Source organism: Schistocerca cancellata, chromosome 8, assembly GCF_023864275.1.
Source record: "Schistocerca cancellata isolate TAMUIC-IGC-003103 chromosome 8, iqSchCanc2.1, whole genome shotgun sequence".
NCBI lineage: Eukaryota > Metazoa > Arthropoda > Insecta > Orthoptera > Acrididae > Schistocerca > Schistocerca cancellata.
In genome coordinates, this window is record NC_064633.1 from 137,325,831 (window position 1) to 137,346,343 (window position 20,513).

General features: G+C 43.0%; 1 protein-coding gene across 1 annotated transcript in view; it reads left to right on the forward strand.

Moving 5' to 3' along the window:
- Nucleotides 1–20,513, forward strand: part of LOC126094752 (polyamine-transporting ATPase 13A3-like) — a 397,184-nt gene that overhangs the window by 365,896 nt on the left and 10,775 nt on the right. Inside the window, exons 13-17 of the mRNA XM_049909302.1 lie at nucleotides 2,122–2,250; nucleotides 6,903–7,056; nucleotides 10,906–11,142; nucleotides 15,164–15,306; nucleotides 19,270–19,525. Of these exons, the coding sequence (XP_049765259.1) occupies nucleotides 2,122–2,250; nucleotides 6,903–7,056; nucleotides 10,906–11,142; nucleotides 15,164–15,306; nucleotides 19,270–19,525 (919 nt within the window). The remainder of the gene's footprint in view (nucleotides 1–2,121; nucleotides 2,251–6,902; nucleotides 7,057–10,905; nucleotides 11,143–15,163; nucleotides 15,307–19,269; nucleotides 19,526–20,513) is intronic.

A 20,513-nucleotide genomic window follows, 5' to 3' on the forward strand; every position in this document is an offset into this window, starting at 1 on the left:
TATGACAGCAAGTTGCTTCTGACGAACGTCAAGTGTAGTAGCCATCTCGAAGACATACTGTGACGGCGGCACTGACGGGAAGAGGTTGAACTAAGTTTGAAAACAAGCGGGAGGGATGTATCTACACACTGTACAACTTTCACACATGCAGAATGAAAACCGTATTTTTAGAAAAATAGTGCGCGTTTCTTTTGGAGTGACCCTCGTACTTCACATTTAACAACAACCTTTATTTGCAACAAGAGGGGCCTTTGCCAACATTTTCTTGAATCATATAGAGAACACAATATCCAACAACATTGTAAAACAAGAAGGGTACAATATAATCTACTGGTACCGAGATGTGGGTGACATAACCTGTCTTGTAGATGAAACACAAAAAAGGATAGAAGTGCTGCACTGTAAAATCAACACAGAACACCCACAAATCCACTTCACATTGGAAACAGAAAAAACAACAAGAAACTATATTTCTTGGATCTTACAATCACAAGAAACAACCAACAACATGAATTCTCCATCTACAGAAAACCCACGTCCACAAGCACTGCCATTCATAGCTCATCCAGCCACCCGACAGTGCATAAATATGCCAGTTTCACACGCATGCTCCATAGGATAAATAGACCACCTCTTAAACCAGAAAACTACACACAGGAACTCAATATAATGAAACAAATTGCTGTGGAAAACGACTACAAAGCGGACATCTTAAACAAACTCAACAACAAGGTAAAAAAGGAACATAAAAATAGCGGCCACCCACTCAAGAGCAGAACCAAAGGATCTGAAAGCCAGAGGCAGAACACACAGCAGATCACACCACATCAGAAAAAAGAGACAGATGGTACACTCTAACAAGCCGGCCGCTGTCGCCGAAAGGTTCTAGGCGCTCCAGTCCGGAACCGCGATACTGCTGCGGTCGCAGGTTCGAATCCTGCCTCGGGCATGGATGTGTGTGATGTCCTTAGGTTAGTTAGGTTTAAGCAGTTCTAAGTCTAGGGGACTGATGACCTCAGATGTTAAGTCCCATAGTGCTTAGAGCCATTTGAACCTTTTTTAACTAGAATATTATGCCATTATAATTTTTTTTGAAGGGCAGAGGTAGCAATTAGCTCTCTTTCCAGTCCTAAAGACGTCACACACATCCATGCCCGAGGCGGGATTCGAATCTGCGACCGTAGCAGCAGTGCGGTTCCGGATTGAAACGCCTAGAAGCGCTCAGCCACAACGGCCGGCCGTAAAAACATAGCATTACAATAAAACATAATGGTAGCCGCAACAAATACAGTTCTTTTTTATTACTGGAGGGGGATGTAGGCAATGAGCTGTACAAATACACATTTTTTTTCTGAACTGAAATTGTGACCTGATCTGGTTAAATAATAGGTGGGTACGATACTATCTTCTCACAGTACATGGTATATTACAGTAGCTCTCCTTAGGAACAGATACACAGTTACATTTACGGATTACAATCGCTTAAAAGGTCGATGATGGTTCCCTTAGTTATCGCATTTTATGATGTGAGCATAGTGTCGTTTCAGTTTGCTTAGTTTCTCGCACAACGTCATCCTTTAAAGGACTCATATTCGCCGCTGACTGTAGGAATTATTTATAGCACAAATGCAATTTCGCGCCAACGGCCATAGTTCACATATAAACAGTGTGCTAGAACATTCATTTCCAGCGATTTACGCGAATGTTGCTTACATCGTGAAAAGGGCTATTTTCGACAATGACATATAGACATGTCGGAGGATTTTAAAGTCAGGCTTGTGCTGAAGCAAAATCTTTAGCAGTTCCACTTGAAATTGCAATTGTGAAATAAATAATTCCTGCAGTCAATAACTAACCCGGACCACGAGAAACTAAACAAAGTCATTTGTTGGCTACAATTCTGCACACACCAAAAATGTGGCAGAAACTAGTTAGCAGGTATCTGACATCTTTCCTGTGGAGGCGACTGGGAAAGTTAGAGCTATGGAACTGCATTTTTCGGTGGATGCGATTGCACATTCTCTGCTGTTCATTCCACGCGCTGTTATGCCGTGGACGCTGTTACGCTTCTGTCCTTACCTGCTTGCACACTTGTTGGCATGACTCACTTGTTACTTGCAGATGTTCGAGTTCACGAAGTGGGAGCTAGTGGAAGAAGAAGAGGACGTGGCGGACGGGGAATGTGAGGAGGACGACGAGGACGAAGAGAACCTGCCGACGGTCGTGAGACCGCCTCCAGGAGAGAGCCACGTAAGCCTGCCTAAGAATTCACTCCGAAGTAAACACGGTGCAGCACACTCCTGCACATTCTGCTGGACCACACGTATTACAGCGGAGTTCTTCAAAACACTTTCCCCAGCTGACCACATGCCATTGCCCCACGATGTTTGAAAGTAACAGTTTTCTTCCCCTCAGCTTGATATGTGTTCAGTCGTTGAAAATATAAAGACCATTCCTGCACGATGACTACAGTGCCCGTCATTTACGACGGCGGCCGAGTTTAGGTTCGTTCTGCCCATCTGACGTCACAAAACACGGTCAGCCAATGAACAGAGAACGACGTTGCCAGAGCTCGACTGCAGTGCAGAGCACGGACGAGTGTCTTCAGTTTTAGAAACGTTCAGTCATAAATAAAGTAATTGAACAAAAGTAATGTCTTCATAGCAGACTTTCTATAAAAGAAAACTTGGAAAAAGCATTCTTTATACCAATTGCTTCATATTCTATTAATTAATTAAACCAAACAAGCAATAAGCCTCCTAATTCAGGCGATAGCAAGGAAATTCATTTTCACTAACCGCTTTTTCGCAATAAAGAGCAGCGGTAATTGTTTATTTCCTACTGTACTTCGACGAAACGTGAGTAATTCACAGTCATACCAACAGTGTTTGTCGGTATTTTGCGTGATACTTTAAAGTCTTCTAGGACTTAAGTTGAATGACGAACTGTGTTAGTGTAATGATTAAGGTTTTTGGATGCTACGTAAAAGATTCTGAGTTCAAATCTTGTTCGATATTAAATATTTTCTTTATTTAAAAACAATATCGAAGTGTCTTACTTCATGAATTTTATTCGTTTGAATGTAATTTTTTGAAATGTCTAGTGGGAATTAAAATCGACCATACAGAAAGTATACGCTGTGGACTTTTACCTCTGCAAACTCTTCAAAATTTCGTGCAATGGTTTACTACATTTAATGCTGCACGATAACTGCTTTGAACATCGAAACAAAATTAAATCATTTATGGGGGGAAGGTATCAGTCAAGAAGATGTGTAAAAATCAAATTTTTGGGCCAAATAGTTTCTGTGAGATCGAATGATAAGTGTGTCAAAGCAGTCTGAATACCATGTGTCTGCACAGGCGAGCAGTGCAGTAATGACAAAATCGCGCACAGCGCGGAATGCGGGCAGCACGTCTCTGTAGCAGCGAAAGGCTTAATGCGGCCGCGGTGACTTTACTTCATAAACTTCGCACTCCCCCCGAAACGTAAGTTTGCGAACTATACTACACTATGGCGCTGCTTCTCTTGGCGCGTGTAACTGGCAACGCAGCAGTCTCCCGCGTCTGTGCAGGCATGCGCGACCGCCAAGATGAAAGAATTGAACTATAGTGCCTCAGACACAGACGTCGCTTGTAACATTTCTGTGTTTTGGGATGGTGTTGGTCATCTCCAGTCCGAATACTAGTTTAATGCACCTCTCGACCCCACCCTATCCTGTGCCTTCATTGCGGCATAACTATAGCAACCTACATCCATTTGAACCAGAGAGAGGGATACCAAGGGAAGAATGCTGTAATTCGTTCCTTGGTCTTCCTCTAAAATTTTTAACACCCCCTCCTTCACACTATACAATGCATGGGGGCTTTATTATAATAAAGATATAAGAATGCAATGCAAATACTTTTTAATTTTCTGTCGCTGTATGTCCGATTACGCTGTTTCGTAAACGGCTGGCCCTGTCTAGTTTTAGTACGCAATCTGACTGCTTAGAATGACAACAAAGAATGTAAGGAAATTTCTGTTAGCACAATTAATTAATTAAGTCCCCAGCAACTATAAAACCTACGAAACAACAAACACAAGTGTAGCTGTTCTGTATGTGGTAGTATGACTCAACGCACATCTGGCACGGTTCTTCTTCAACAAGACAAGAATTTTTAAATACCAATTATACTGACGTAATAAAAGAAAATTAGAAATACTATAATTGCGCAAGAAAATCAGAATTACACTCTAATACAAGAACACACGCCAGATGCTTTGTTGACTGAACCTGTAATGACACATTATTCAGGTCACTGAAAGAATAAAAGAATAAAAGAAAATACCTCCATATATATTGACGAAATGCACTCTGACCATTACAATATCTCCATTAGAACAACATCTGCTATCTCTCCCATCAAACCACTGCATAAAACATGGAACAACACTCTCCACTACCACATCTCACTCTGTCTTCACGACAAGCAGTGTCCACCACAACTTCTCGGTAAGAACTGCTTGCCGCTACGTCTCAATAATCACTGCCAGTGGAGGCGGCGGAACAATACTCTCTGGCGCGATCTTTGGCGCTGTGGCTCAGTGTAGCCACCTTTCAACAAGCACACACACTTCCCTCGATTACCAAACAAAATATTTCATGAAGCCTCAGTATGCGTCCTATCAACCAGTCTCTTTTTTTAGTCAAGTTATATCGCAAATTCTTGTTTCTCCTAATTCGATTCAGTACCTCCTAATTAGTTACTAGATCTACCCATCTACTGCAGTTTTCTATAGCACTACATTCTTATCTTGTGTGAACTGCTCATTTTCGATTTTTCGGTTCTGTACAATACTACACTTATAAACCTCACCTCTTCATACTGTCAGACATGAAGTAACGTATTTGCCACTGGTCTCCCTGTAGCAAATCTAGTGTATACTCTTTCTACTCAATGCGTGACCTTGGTTCGTCGGCTTCCGAATGCATCGAAAAATTTAAGCAAGCAAGTTACGGGAAAATCACATAACCACTGTATTTTTTTATGAAAGACAATCGTTTGTTTAATTTCAAAGCGTAAGGTGGAGCAGGAAGAAATGTTTGAGAGGGTACGTTTGGAACACAGCGTTGCACGATAGTGGAACATGGCCTTTGGGAAAACCAGAGAAGAAGAGATTCGAAGCATTTGAGATGTGTATGTTGAAAATTAGGTTGACTGATAGGGTAGGAAATGAGGAGGTTCTCCGGAGAATCGACGAGGAAAGGAATATACGGAAAACACTGACGAGAAGAAGGGACAGGGTGATAGGACATCTGTTAAGACATCAGGGAATAGCCACCATGGTGCTAGAGGGAGCTGTAGAAGGTAAAAACTGTATAGGGAGAAAAAAATTGGAATACATCCAGCAAATAATTGAGGATGTGGGTTGCAAGTGCTGCGCTGAGTCTAAGAGGTTGGCACAGGAGATAAATTCGTTGCGGGCCGCATCAGATCAGTCAGAAAACTTCACTGCCTATCGTCAGTATTGTTTTCATGCTTAACGATATCCACCAAACCAACAGTGAATGATTAGCATCAGGACGAGATACTTTCATTGCATAGCATTCTGGCTAGCATTTTGAAATTTACTTTAATTTAATGATTGAAAATAACATGTTAAATAATACTTTGACCTTAACCGATGCAAGTTGAAAAGAAAGGCGACAAGTTCAGTACCAATATCTGAGTTAGCTGCAGTTATCTTCAGTAATAATTTACTAAAATATGACGACAGTTTGACATTGTCGTTTCAGATTTATACATTTAGTGAAATGATACCTTAGATATAAACTAACTCTTTTCAGTACCACAAAAGATAAAGCAGTTTTAAATGTTCTTAGGTAAGAGTAAAACGTGAGTACAAAATTTAAGTTATTATATTGTTCAAAATTCCAAACGTAGAATAGTTGCAATGAAGTGACTGTTTCTCCCTTATACACAACTAATTATTAAATTACGAGTGGTTCTTGCCTCGTAGCAGCTGATCGGATGTTTTTGTTGGTGGCGAATATGTTAAACAATTTCTTTGCGTCTCAAATACTGTTGTTTAATAGTGGTTCGCCATGCTGCCAGACAGAGACATTTCTCTTGAAGTCTGTGTCGTAATTATTTGATCACAAAACGCGTCCAAAAATCCTTGCATCTGCGACTATTAAATTTTAGATACGACTTACAATTATTGTGTAAATTGCTGCACTATTTTGTAGACGATTTGATTTTAAACGCACATTTTGTTGTCCACTTGAAAGCGTCATTCACACGACCTCAGTTTCTAATAAATAGACTCACTCAAAGTCAAAAATACTTTCCGTCATCAGAACTTATTACAGGAACGACACTGAATCTTTGTTGTGCGCCAGGGTCATCCAAACAAATTCATCAGGATGAAAGACGATGTAGTTCGCCCAGCTTAATCGTCGTACTGTTGCAGACCCTCATTCAGCATAATAAAAGTTCCTAGCTAGATGTACGGTCATTACAATTACTAAATTAGTTTTACAGTTATTAACAACTGTTGATTTATACTTATTCATAGAGCTTTCAGATATTTAAAAACAAAGATAATAACACGGCTTCACCGGTTTCATCTACCAGTCATTGATTGTCATATTATCGATATTTAAAAACACAATATATTTAAAAAATTAAATATTTGTCTTATTAGGTAGTTTGATGTCGTTACGGAACACAATCAAGACAGACGCCTTTATTTTTTGGTGAAAGCAGTGGTGCAAATGATTCTGATCACAGTACACGAACGATCATCTGTGTTACCACCTCATAATGACAACTGCCTCGAGTAACTTTGTTAGTTGGACAACACGGATAACCGTGTATGTACAAGCGGCCTGTTTATGACCCAGTGTTTGCTTCCAGGCCCCCAAGGAGATCTCGATCGTGCACCAGTTCCAGTTTTCCTCCAGACTGCAGCGCATGAGCGTCGTCACTATCACTGCTGGAGTCCAGGACTACGACATGTACTGCAAGGGATCTCCAGAGATGATCACCTCACTATCCGACCGCAGCACAGGTGAGGTGTTTCCGCCGTATGCAGATATGCTGCGCGCTATACCTGTTTCCTATTTCCATTGCTATGTGGTAGTTAACACGTGATATCATTCAGCAAAAAAGTGTAATAATGTTCATGCTGTTACTGTTAGTCTTCAGTCTGAAGGCTGTTTTGATGCAATCCTACACGACAGTCTATTCTGTCCAAGTCTCTTCATCTCTACCTAATAATTCCAACATACATCCACTTTAGCCCAGTTAGTGTTCATTTCCTGGTCTTACTGTGCACTACGTATCCCTTCATTTCCTTCTGTTACGAAATTGACTATTCCTTGATGCCTCTGGAGGTGTTTCTGTATCGTGTCCAAATTCTCTTTTCTCCCCAAACCAGTTCAGCATCTCTTCACAAGTTATCTGATGAGTTCATCCAATCTTGAGCGTTATACTATACTAACATATTTCAAAAGCTTCTGTTGTCGTCTTATCTGTACTGCATATCTTCGAAGTTTCTCTGAGATGTAACGATATGCTTCACAGATATTTCAGAAAAGACGCTGAAGCACAGACAGCTTTTTTAAAACATGGTTACTGACCTGTAGTGTTTATATTGTGTAGTGTTCTTCATTCAAGTGTTGTGATATTACCATGTTGCAGTGTATCATTATTCTGGGGGAGGGGCGGGGGGGGGATTTATAGAGCTGCTACCCTACTTTAAGAAACCGTTTAAAAATTCATATGTTTTGCTGTGACAAAGGAAGTAGTATAAGGTGCATCCACAGGATCCGAAATGGCATAATTCGTTATTCAAATACAGTTATTTTGTGTCTAGCAGTGTTTACAAATACTCGTACATTCATTTGATTTAATACACATGTGGATATTTTCATTCAAATTGTCAGAAGTGAAGTTAGAAATGATCCGAAGAAGAGCCACGTGTTTCGTATTAAATTCTGAGAGCAGAAGTTCCAAGAAGACTCGGGCAACGTATTGTCACGTAGAAGAACGTGTAATTAGTTGAATGACGACCACTAACTTCACTTAACGAAGGTTTAATAAGCACTTGCACATACAAGAGCGCGGAGTAAACTACCTTCGGCCGAAACACATACGGTACATATATACACTCCTGGAAATTGAAATAAGAACACCGTGAATTCATTGTCCCAGGAAGGGGAAACTTTATTGACACATTCCTGGGGTCAGATACATCACATGATCACACTGACAGAACCACAGGCACATAGACACAGGTGTCCGCCGCTCGTGGTCTCGCGGTAGCGTTCTCGCTTCCCGAGCACGGGGTCCCGGGCTCGATTCCCGGCGGGGTCAGGGATTTTCACCTGCCTCCAGATGACTGGGTGTTTGTTTTGTCCTCATCATTTCATCATCATCCAGGAAAGTGGCGAAATTGGACTGAGCAAAGACTGCGTAATTGTACGGGCGCTGATAACCACGCAGTTGAGCGCCCCACAAACCAAACATCATCATCATCATCATCATCATAGACACAGGCAACAGAGCATGCACAATGTCGGCACTAGTACAGTGTATATCCACCTTTCGCAGCAATGCAGGCTGCTATTCTCCCATGGAGACGATCGTAGAGATGCTGGATGTAGTCCTGTGGAACAGCTTGCCATGCCATTTCCACCTGGCGCCTCAGTTGGACCAGCGTTCGTGCTGGACGTGCAGACCGCGTGAGACGACGCTTCATCCGGTCCCAAACATGCTCAATGGGGACAGATCCGGAGATCTTGCTGGCCAGGGTAGTTGACTTACACCTTCTAGAGCACGTTGGGTGGCACGGGATTCATGCGGACGTGCATTGTCCTGTTGGAACAGCAAGTTCCCTTGCCGGTCTAGGAATGGTAGAACGATGGGTTCGATGACGGTTTGGATGTACCGTGCACTATTCAGTATCCCCTCGACGATCACCAGTGGTGTACGGGCCGTGTAGGAGATCGCTCCCCACACCATGATGCCGGGTGTTGGCCCTGTGTGCCTCGGTCGTATGCAGTCCTGATTGTGGCGCTCACCTGCACGGCGCCAAACACGCATACGACCATCATTGGCACCAAGGCAGAAGCGACTCTCATCGCTGAAGACGACACGTCTCCATTCGTCCCTCCATTCACGCCTGTCGCGACACCACTGGAGGCGGGCTGCACGATGTTGGGGCGTGAGCGGAAGACGGCCTAACGGTGTGCGGGACCGCAGCCCAGCTTCATGGAGACGGTTGCGAATGGTCCTCGCCGATACCCCAGGAGCAACAGTGTCCCTAATTTGCTGGGAAGTGGCGGTGCGGTCCCCTACGGCACTGCGTAGGATCCTACGGTCTTGGCGTGCATCCGTGCGTCGCTGCGGTCCGGTCCCAGGTCGACGGGCACGTGCACCTTCCGCCGACCACTGGCGACAACATCGATGTACTGTGGAGACCTCACGCCCCACGTGTTGAGCAATTCGGCGGTACGTCCACCCGGCCTCCCGCATGCCCACTATACGCCCTCGCTCAAAGTCCGTCAACTGCACATACGGTTCACGTCCACGCTGTCGCGGCATGCTACCAGTGTTGAAGACTGCGATGGAGCTCCGTATGCCACGGCAAACTGGCTGACACTGACGGCGGCGGTGCACAAATGCTGCGCAGCTAGCGCCATTCGACGGCCAACACCGCGGTTCCTGGTGTGTCCGCTGTGCCGTGCGTGTGATCATTGCTTGTACAGCCCTCTCGCAGTGTCCGGAGCAAGTATGGTGGGTCTGACACACCGGTGTCAATGTGTTCTTTTTTCCATTTCCAGGAGTGTAGATACACAACATTCCAGTACAATGATTCTTGACATTTGTGGATACTGCTAGAATGTACTCGAACCGAATATATAAATTAAAATTTCACAGTTAAGGTGAGTTTTCAACTCACGACCTTCCATGCAACAGTCTACTATCATAACCAGTACACCACGGTGACTGTGCTACTCAGCTTCTTCTGCGACAATATTACTTGCTCCCAAATACATCTCGCGAAAAGATTATGACGAGAAAATCAGAGAAACTTGATCTCACTTAGTAGCTTACCGACAATCGTTCTTCCCACGCTCCGTTTACAAAAGAGATATGAAAGTGGGACACGACATAGGTACCAGTAGTACCATCTATAGTGTACCGTAAGGTGGCTTGCGGGATATAAATACTGAAATACATGCAGCTTTAAGTTTAAACATAGTTTTACAGGTGAGGACGCAGAAACTGTAAATTATGTAGATGCAGATCCAGATACAGATGCAGATCCAGATTTAAATGCATGTTTAGATTTTGGTGGAGATGCACATGCACTTGTAACTGTAGATGCAGATGAATATGTACATGTAAATGCAGTTGTAGATGCAGATGATATAGATGCGTGTGGTAAAGATGTAGCTTGTAGATTTAGATATGCTGTAGATGCAAATGTAGACTGTATAGATGTCCTAGAAGATATGCAGATTATGTAGATGTCCTAGATGCAGATGAAGATCATGTACATAGAGATGCTAATCCAGCTGATGTAGATGCATATAGTGAAGATGTGTTATAGGTGCAGATGCTAGTGGTGAAGATGCAGATTATGTAGCTGTAGGTGTCCCAGTTGCAGATGTAGATTTGTACACACAGATTCATACTATGCAGGTGCAGATGATGCAGATGCAATTTATATAATTGTAGAATCAGATGCAGATCATGTAGATGTAGATGGGTATTATATAGGTGTAGATGCATATATCGGTGAAGACGCAGAATAGGATGGGCGATAAAGGACTGCCGCAGAGCAGTGAGTCGATGCATTGGTATGCGTTACCCCTACACCTTGATAAGAGCTTGCTCATTTTGCCGCCAGTCCCGACCGGCCTGAACGAGACGCTGCACGAGTACACCAGCAAGGGCTACCGCGTGATCGCCATGGGCCACCGGCGACTGGAACGCGCCACCAACCTGCAGAAGCTGGCGCGAGAGGACGCGGAGCGCGACCTGCGCTTCCTGGGCATCATCATCCTGGAGAACCGACTCAAGCCACAGACCACACCCGTCATCGCCGAGCTGACCGCGGCGCGCTTCAAGATCGTCATGATCACAGGCACGTACCGCAGCCCATCCCCCTTCTACTCCAGCACGGCCGCTACAGTATTTTACGGACTATAAGACGCACTTGTTTCTTCGAAAAATTGCCTCTTGTTAACATTGTGTCTCTACAGCCCCACCATCACAAACCCGGAACACTGTCCGGTCTATGATGCGTCATTGCAGTCTACGGTGCAAATGAACTTGAATTGAAAGTTTGTTTAATCGTATGGCAATACATATACAAAACTACCACAAGTCAACATTTAACTACAGCTCTCCAGCATAAAATAACACGAATGACAACAGCTAAAGAGTGATATCAAGGTCTTTTATGTATTTTGTAACATCACTTGTCGCTGTGACGAAATCTTCGAAAGGACCCTTGTGGGCAGGCGCGGGACATGTCGATACAACATGAGCCACTGTCTGTCGTTCCGCACCGCAGACACAGGATGGTGACGAAGATTTGCCCCACTTGTAGAGAGGATCTGCACATAGTCCATGGCTCGTTCGGATGCGGTTCGAGATAGTCCAAATTGCTCGATGGTGGTCGAATACAGGGGATCTCTTCTGGATGCAAGGCAGCTTCAGGCATAGTGGGGAATAGTTTTGTTCCCAGCAGCGTTTTCATTCATCGATGGGATTGAATTCAGTTTCCTTAAGAGTACTAGCTGTGATGAGAGTTGGTTATCTTGATCTTACTCTTCTTCGCTCCGCAGGGAATACGTTGTCCACTATTAAAAGGTCGGTGTTATTAGCAATATTCTGTTATTCACGCAGTAGCGCTCTCTTCTGTCAGGTATCAGCAGGTGGAATGTGGTTCAAGATAGGTAGCCAGTATGTGGAAGTAGATCGTATTCACCCACTGACAATCCGCGCGGCCTCGTTAAATTGTACGTCTATTTTTTTTACGTGTGGGCTGTCAAGCCAGACAGGCGTATAATACACTACTGCTGAGTATACCAAACATAGTGCTGATACCCGGAGAATGTCTGATGACGATTCCCAACGATAGCCCTAGGGTTTACGGAGAATGTTGTTTCTTGTTTTAGCAGATGTCCATGCCCTACCTAACGTGATCCTAAGGTATTTTTAGTGCATATTGTGATGAAGTTTTCTCCTTCAAAATAGACATCAAGGGCTCTGTGTGCCAATCTATTGGACAGATGAAAACTTGAAACTTTTGTTTTATTTGAATTTCGTTGTAACCTCCATTTGTAGAAATAGTGGGTTAAGATATATAGATCAGAAGTTAGGATTTCTTCAGTTCTTTCAGAAGTTTTGTCTTGGGTAGCTTTTGCCCAGTCGTCTGCATAGACAAACTTTCTGGACTGCCTAGGAGGGACTTCAGATGTATATAGATCAAACAAGAGTGGAGCAGGGACGGATCCCTGTGGCAAGCCATTATTCATTATTTTTGGGCAGCTAGTGAAGTTTTCTGCAGTTACAGTAAAAGTCCTTCCAGTTAAGATGTTGTCAATTAGTTTTGTTGTCCGTTTGCGTGGGACAAGTTGCAATAATTTTTAAAGAAGTCCATGTCTCAAAACTGTGCCATATGCTTCCCTTAGATCGACGAAAGCAACTAATATTTTGTGCCTCAATAAATGTTGTTAAAGGTGAGGCTTTATCAGCGCAGCTCCGTCCTGGACGGAGTCCAGCTTGCTCCAGAGGAAGGTTCTGAAAGATTGCTGGACTAATCCGATTGTGTAGAATTCCTTCAAGAAACTTATAAATAGTGCGACTGGGCGGTAGTTATCAGGCTGGTCTGGTGCCTTGCCGGGCTTGAATATTGAAAGTGATTTGTGTTCTCGCTAACAGTACAATATTTTTGTCAGTATCTAGTTTCGTAATGGAAAAAAATGAAAGGTATTCATGTGATGCCGGCTATAAATTGAAAGTAAAAGCATATGCAGAAGTACATGGACACAGAGCAGCTTAGCGACATTTCGGTTCTTCATCAAAGGAAGAACCATTCGCGATTGGCGGGCTAGTAAAGAAGACCTGAAAAAAATGAGGAAGACGAAATGTGCATGTAGAGGACTGAATGCAAAATGGCCAAAACTGGAAGAAGATATACTGAAATGGATTCAAGGGCACCGTCAAAATGGCACTGGCATTAATACAAAAATAATTCAAATACACACTCGTAAGCTAGCGCTACAGTGGATCTTCACCGACTTTAAGGGTGGAGCTGGTTGGTGCGACAAGCTTATGAACCATGCTAAACAAAACCAAAATATCTCAGAAAATACCACGAGTGTATGAAGAGAAAATATTATCTTTCTATCACTTTATTATTCAACATCGAAATAAAACCAGTGTGGAATTGAGCCAAATAGCGAATGTGGACGGGACTCTTCTGATATGTGTGGTGCTGAGTAACAGAACTATTGCCATGAAAGATGCTAAAACTGTAACTATAAAAACAAGCGGACATGAAAAAATGCACTACACCGTTGTCTTTTCATGTTGTACTGACGGTACTAAACTTAAAGTAATGATCATTTTCAGGCGCAAAACAATACCAAAACTCTGTGAAATGCCATCAGTTGTTGTTGTTCACGTATCTAACAATGGTTGGATGGACGAGTTTGGTATGAAATTATAGATTAACAGTATGTGGGAGAAGGAAAGGAGTTTTATTGAAGAAGAGTTTTCTTCTTGTGCTATATCAGTTTCGTAGTCATTTGAAAAATTCTGTAAAGGAGATACTAAGACAGGGAAATACAGAGCTTCCTATTATACCAGGAGAACTCACTTCACAATTGCCACCTCTTGATGTCTCGATAAATAAACAATTTAAAGTGTATATGAGAGAGGAATGGAATAAATAGATGAAACCCAACTTGAATTCATGCCAAAGGGAGCTACAATCAAAGAGGTGTGTCAGTGGATAAAAGAGTCGTGTTCTAGAGTTAGAGAAGACGTTATTGTTATTCTTTCAAGACGTGCTGCATAAATAATGCTCTCGATGGCAGTGAAGACCATCTTATATACAGTATGAAGATGACGACGAAGAGAAAGAAGAAGAAGAAAGTTCAGGTGACGATTTTCAGGGATTTTAGGGGTCAGTATTACCATTCAATGCACAGGCCGCTGTTAAGACCGCAACACATACGGCTCTTTTTGCACTGGTGCCATGACTGGGTAGCATGGATTCCTGATGAATGGCGTCGCATTGTGCTCTCTGATGAATTGTGGTTCAGAGAGTATGGCGGAGAGGTGGGGATAGGTTATATTCTTCCAATGTTTTGCGCAGACGCCGCGGTGTTACTCCTGGCGACATGGTGTGTGGAACCATCGGGTATGACTTCAAGTCACGGTTGGTAGTCAGTGAGCGAATTCTGCGAGCATAACGTTACGTTACACTGCAGGGAATACTGCAACCACCCACAAGTGGTCGGTTGCAGTGTTTTCCACAATTTAATTTACCAAGACAACTGCGGTGTTCTCTAAGCAAAATGGATAAAATAATAACAACGGTGCCCTCTATGCGTCTCTATGAACTGTCAGCGCGATGAACAGGTACTTACTTCGCCAGCAAGATCACCAGAACTGTACCCAACGAAAGATGTATGGGACCAGCTCACGTCAAACGTCAACTCCGTCCCAGTTCTAGTACCCGGGATATAAAGGACCAGTTACAACGTCTGTGAGCCAGCTCGCCTCGTAGGAGGATACATCGGCTTTATAACACCCTTCCCAGCAGAATCACTGCATGCATCCGCGCCAGAGGACTGCAGCGACATACTGATGCCTCATACTGCCAAATTCCTTACAAACTTGAGTCAATTTTGTAACCACTGACACACGCTCAACCCATGAAGTTTCATTTCGTTTCCTGCTTCCTTTCTGGGTGCTTCACGTTTTTTGTCAGACAGCATTTCTCTTTTAAGTAATATTTTGTTTTCAGTAATGCTTTATTTTTGTAAACTCTACATGCAACATTATAAGCAGGATGGACAGAACTTAGTATGACGCATGTTAGAGTAGAGGAATTGATATGTAAGTGACGGTGTTGTTACGCGTTGCAGGAGACAACATCCAGACGGCATCGAGCGTGGCCCGTGAGAGCGGCATCGTGCTGCCGCACGAGACCATCGTGGAGGTGACTGCCCGGGAGCTGCCCACGTCAGCGCCGCAGGTCTACTTCACCAGGTCCACCATCGCGCCGCCGGTACGTCACTCCTGTCACCACTGCTGTGATGTTGTTCTCTCTTCTTTGCTTCTGTACTGATAAAATCACATCGAACCGTATACGAGAACTGGACCAAATCTGACATCCAAAGCCGTTTCGATGCTCCTGGGGTAACTGTTGTTTTGTGGTCTTCAGTCCGAAGATTAGTTTGACGCAGCTCTGTACACGTCTGTCATAAGCAAGCCTCATCAACTCTGCATAACTAGCAACTTACATCCATTTCAACCTGCTAACTGTAGTCGGCCCGTAATTCCCTCTGCAACTTTTATTCTCAGCACTTCCTTCCAATAACAAACTGATTATTCTTTGGTCCTTCAGTATGTGTCCTGTTAACCAGACCTTTCCTTTATTCAAGCTGTGCCACAAATCTCTTTTCTTCCCAGTTCGATTCAGTACCACCTCATTACTTACTCTATTAGTAACAATGAGGCTTTTTGCAGGTCATGCAGTTATATATAATGAAGCACTATCTCAAAGAAGCTGCATAAATATTCAGTCATATCTTGATAAGATTTCAAATTTAGTGCAAAGATTGGCATCTTGCTTTAAATGTTCAGAAATTTAATATTATGCACTTCACAAAACGAAAAAAAACATAGTATCCTATGACAATAAAGTCAGTGAGTCACTGTTGGAGTCGCCCAACACATAGGCCTACAAATACCTGGACGTAACACTATAGGGATATGAAAGGGAATGATCACATAGGCTCAGTCATGGCTGAAGCAGTAGGTAGTCATCGGTTTATTGGTATAATACTGGGCAAGTGCAATCAGTCTACAAAGGAGATTGCTTGGAAGTCACTCGCGACCCATCCCAGAATATTGCTAAAGTCTTTGGAACTCTCATCAAATAGGACTAACAGGGAATATTGAACGTCTACAAAGGAGAGCAGCATAAATGGTCAAAGGTTACTTTAATCCGTGGGAGAGTGTCACACTTCAAAGGTGCCTACGTTCTGTATTTTAATTTAAAAAACCTACCTGTTACCTTTTAGTACTAAAAGGTATCAGATAGATTATATAATGGTAAGACAGAGATTTAGGAACCAGGTTTTAAATTGTAAAACATTTCCAGGGGCAGATGTGGACTCTGACCACAATCTATTGGTTATGAACTGTAGATTAAAACTGAAGAAACTACAAAAAGGTGCTAATTTAAGGAGATGGGACCTGGATAAACTGACTAAACCAGAGGTTGTACAGAGTTTCAGGGAGAGCATAAGGGAACAATTGACAGGAATGGGAGAAATAAATACAGTAGAAGAAGAATGGGTGGCTCTGAGGGATGAAGTAGTGAAGGCAGCAGACGATCAAGTAGGTAAAAAGATGAGGGCTAATAGAAATCCTTGGGTAACAGAAGAAATATTGAATTTAATTGATGGAAGGAGAAAATATAAAAATCCAGTAAATGAAGCAGGCAAAAAGGAATACAAACGTCTCAAAAATGAGATAGACAGGAAGTGCAAAATGGCTAAGCAGGGATGGCTAGAGCACAAATGTAAGGATGTAGAGGCTTATCTCACTAGGGGTAAGATAGATACTGCCTACAGGAAAATTAAAGAGACCTTTGGAGAGAAGAGAACCACTTATAAGAATATCAAGAGCTCAAATGGAAACCCAGTTCTAAGCAAAGAAGGGAAGGCAGAAAGGTGGAAGGAGTATATAGAGGGTTTATACAAGGGCGATGTACTTGAGGACAATATTATGCAAATGGAAGAGGATGTAGATGAAGACGAAATGGGAGATAAGAAACTGCGTGAAGAGTTTGACAAAGCACTGAAAGACCTGAGTCGAAACAAGGCCCCCTGAGTAGACAACATTCCATTAGAACTACTGACGGCCTTGGGAGAGCCAGTCCTGACAAAACTCTACCATCTGGTGATCAAGATGTATGAAACAGGCGAAATACCCTCAGACTTCAAGAAGAATATAATAATTCCAATCCCAAAGAAAGCAGGTGTTGACAGATGTGAAAATTAACGAACTATCAGTTTAATTAGTCACAGCTGCAAAATACTAACGCGAATTCTTTACAGACGAATGGAAAAACTGGTAAAGGCGGACCTCGGGGAGGATCAGTTTGGATTCCGTAGAAATGTTGGAACACGTGAGGCAATACTAACCTTACCAATTATCTTAGAAGAAATATTAAGAAAAGGCAAACCTACGTTTCTAGCATTTGTAGACTAAGGGGAAGCTTTTGACAATGTTAAATGGAATACTCTCTTTCAAATTCTGAAGGTGGCAGGGGTAAAATACAGGGAGCGAAAGGCTATTTACAATTTGTACAGAAACCAGATGGCAGTTATAAGAGTCGAGCAACATGAAAGGCAAGCAATAGTTGGGAATGGAGTGAGACAGGATTGTAGCCTATCCCCGATGTTATTCAATCTGTATATTGAGCAAGCAGTAAATGAAACAAAAGAAAAATTTGGAGTAGGTATTAAAATCTATGGCGAAGAAATAAAAACTTTGAGGTTCGCCGATGACATTGTAATTCTGTCAGAGACAGCAAAGGACTTGGAAGAGCAGTTGAACGGAATGGACAGTGTATTGAAAGAAGGATATAAGATGAACATCAACAAAAGCAAAACGAGGATAATGGAATGTAGTCAAATTAAATCGGGTGATGCTGAGGGAATTAGATTAGGAAATGAGACACTTAAAGTAGTAAATGAGTTTTGCTATTTAGGGAGTAAAATAACTGATGATGGTCGAAGTAGAGAGGATATAAAATGTAGACTGGCAGTGGCAAGGAAAGCATTTCTGAAGAAGAGAAATTTGTTAACATCGAGTATTGATTTAAGTGTCAGGAAATCGTTTCTGAAAGTATTTGTATGGAGTGTAGCCATGTATGGAAGTGAAACATGGACGATAAATAGTTTGGACAAGAAGAGAATAGAAGCTTTCGAAATGTGGTGCTACAGAAGAATGCTGAAGATTAGATGGGCAGATCACATAACTAATGAGGAGGTATTGAATAGAATTGGGGAGAAGAGGAGTTTGTGGCACAACTTGACAAAAAGAAGGGACCGGTTGGTAGGACATGTTTTGAGGCATCAAGGGACCACAAATTTAGCAATGGAGGGCAGCGTGGGGGAAAAAAATTGTAGAGGGAGACCAAGAGGTGAATACACTAAGCAGATTCAGAAGGATGTAGGTTGCAGTAAGTACTGGGAGATGAAGAAGCTTGCACAGGATGGAGTAGCATGGAGAGCTGCATCAAACCAGTCTCAGGACTGAAGACCACAACAACAAACAACAACCTGTTACCAACTGTGCGTCCTAAACTGTGAGCCATATGTTTGTGACTATTACGGCGCCATCTATCACAAAGCGAAAAAAGTGGTCCAACTAAAACATTCATATTTCTTTGCGTACTAAACGAATATGTAATAAAAAATGGGGATTCCTATTTTAAAAAAAAAAAACGCAGTTGATATCCGTTTGACCTATGGCAGCGCCATCTACCCGGCCAACCATAGCGCCATCTGGTTTCCCCCTTCAAGCTAGACGAGTTTCGTTCTTTGTAGTTTTTTCGTTTGATGCTTATTCCGTGACATATTTGGCCCGGTCACTATCAATGGACCACCCTGTATAGTGCCTACGCTTCTCTATAGACTACCTCAACTGCACAACGTACGGCACCCGAAACTAAATGTTACACGAATCTTCCACTGCATAAGCTTACTGAAAACTGCCAGGCACAATGCTTTACTCAGTGGAAGTGGCAAGTCAGTGGGAGCCAACAATGCCAGACACCCATTGGTATATTGCTCACAGTCGAGCCTGCTTGACAGGCCAATGGAGAATGCTGCGATTCCATGTAATGTTGTTTCGTTTCTATTATGTTTTTGTGTGACACTATTCACTCTTGTGTATTTACGTGTGATAGTTGACAGCCCTCATGTAGCATCAAGTGCGGATGCTGGTTGCGCAGAGCATGCCGTGCGACGGAGGGCTGAGCAACGCGGCTTTCGAGGTGTCACCCGGGGACGAGGAGACGTGCGTCGGCGGCGGGGGCGGCGCGTCGCCCTACCGGCTGGCCGTGACGGGCCCCACGTGGGCGGCGCTGCGCAGCGCGCGGCAGGACCTGCTGCCGCGGGTCGTGGCCGCCGGCGCCATCTTCGCGCGCATGTCTTCCGACCAGAAGCAGCAGCTGGTGCAGGAGCTCAAGGAGATGGGCTACTACGTGGGTCAGTACCCCTACCCATTGATCCGCCACTTTAATGACTATTGTTTTGTTTACCGTGTACTAGGGGCGGTCAATAGATAATGCAACATATTTTTTTCTGAAAGAAGTTTGATTTTTATCAGGAATCCAATAAACCATATTAATCCCCACTCTTTTGCCTACGAAACCTTATTTTTCAACATAATATCCGTTCATGTATGGGAAAAGTTGTATGGGAAAAGTTATAATTTTTTCCTTACAGCTGTGTGGGCCGTTCCGACACTAACATCGATTTCCTGGGCGAGTTTTCTCACTGGGACTCGCAGACATTTTATAGGAAATATCGAGTAGTTTATACTCAGACAAAACCCGTGCTTCGAAATGTGTTAAATCAAATCTCGCTAGTATCACGATGTGAGAGTGTTGTCTCCGGGAAAACTGAATTAAAGGTATGTCGAAATGAAACTGTGTATTTACCGTCAGCTTTGAACACTTGTTCGACTAAAAACACACATTCTTCAATAGTTAGCATTTTAACAGTGACAAAAACGAAACAAACGAACAAAGGAACTAAACTTGAACGTTCACGTCAACACGTAACGACGCACACCAACGATACTACTGACGCTGGCTGAGATAAACGGAACAGTGGAATGTTGGGAGAGTCCACTTGAAGGGAAGTAACCCAGGCAGGCGAACAATCATACGGCACTGCGGAGAGACTTTTTGAAAAACCCGTATAAATGGTCTTTTGGAGAGAGTTGAGAGCAGCCTGTGCTTGTTCGCTAGAGACGCTGTGGTATACAGAACGGTGTCGTCGTTTCATAACAGTAGGAAGACACAAGTCGAATTAGACAACATTTCTAGTTAGTGTAATGAATAGCAGCTTCCTCTAAATGTAGAAAAACGTAAGTTAATGCAGATGAGCAGGAAAACAATACTAGTAGTGTGCTACTTCACACATTCACGTCGATTAAATATCCAGGCGTAATGTCGTAAGCGGCAGCAGC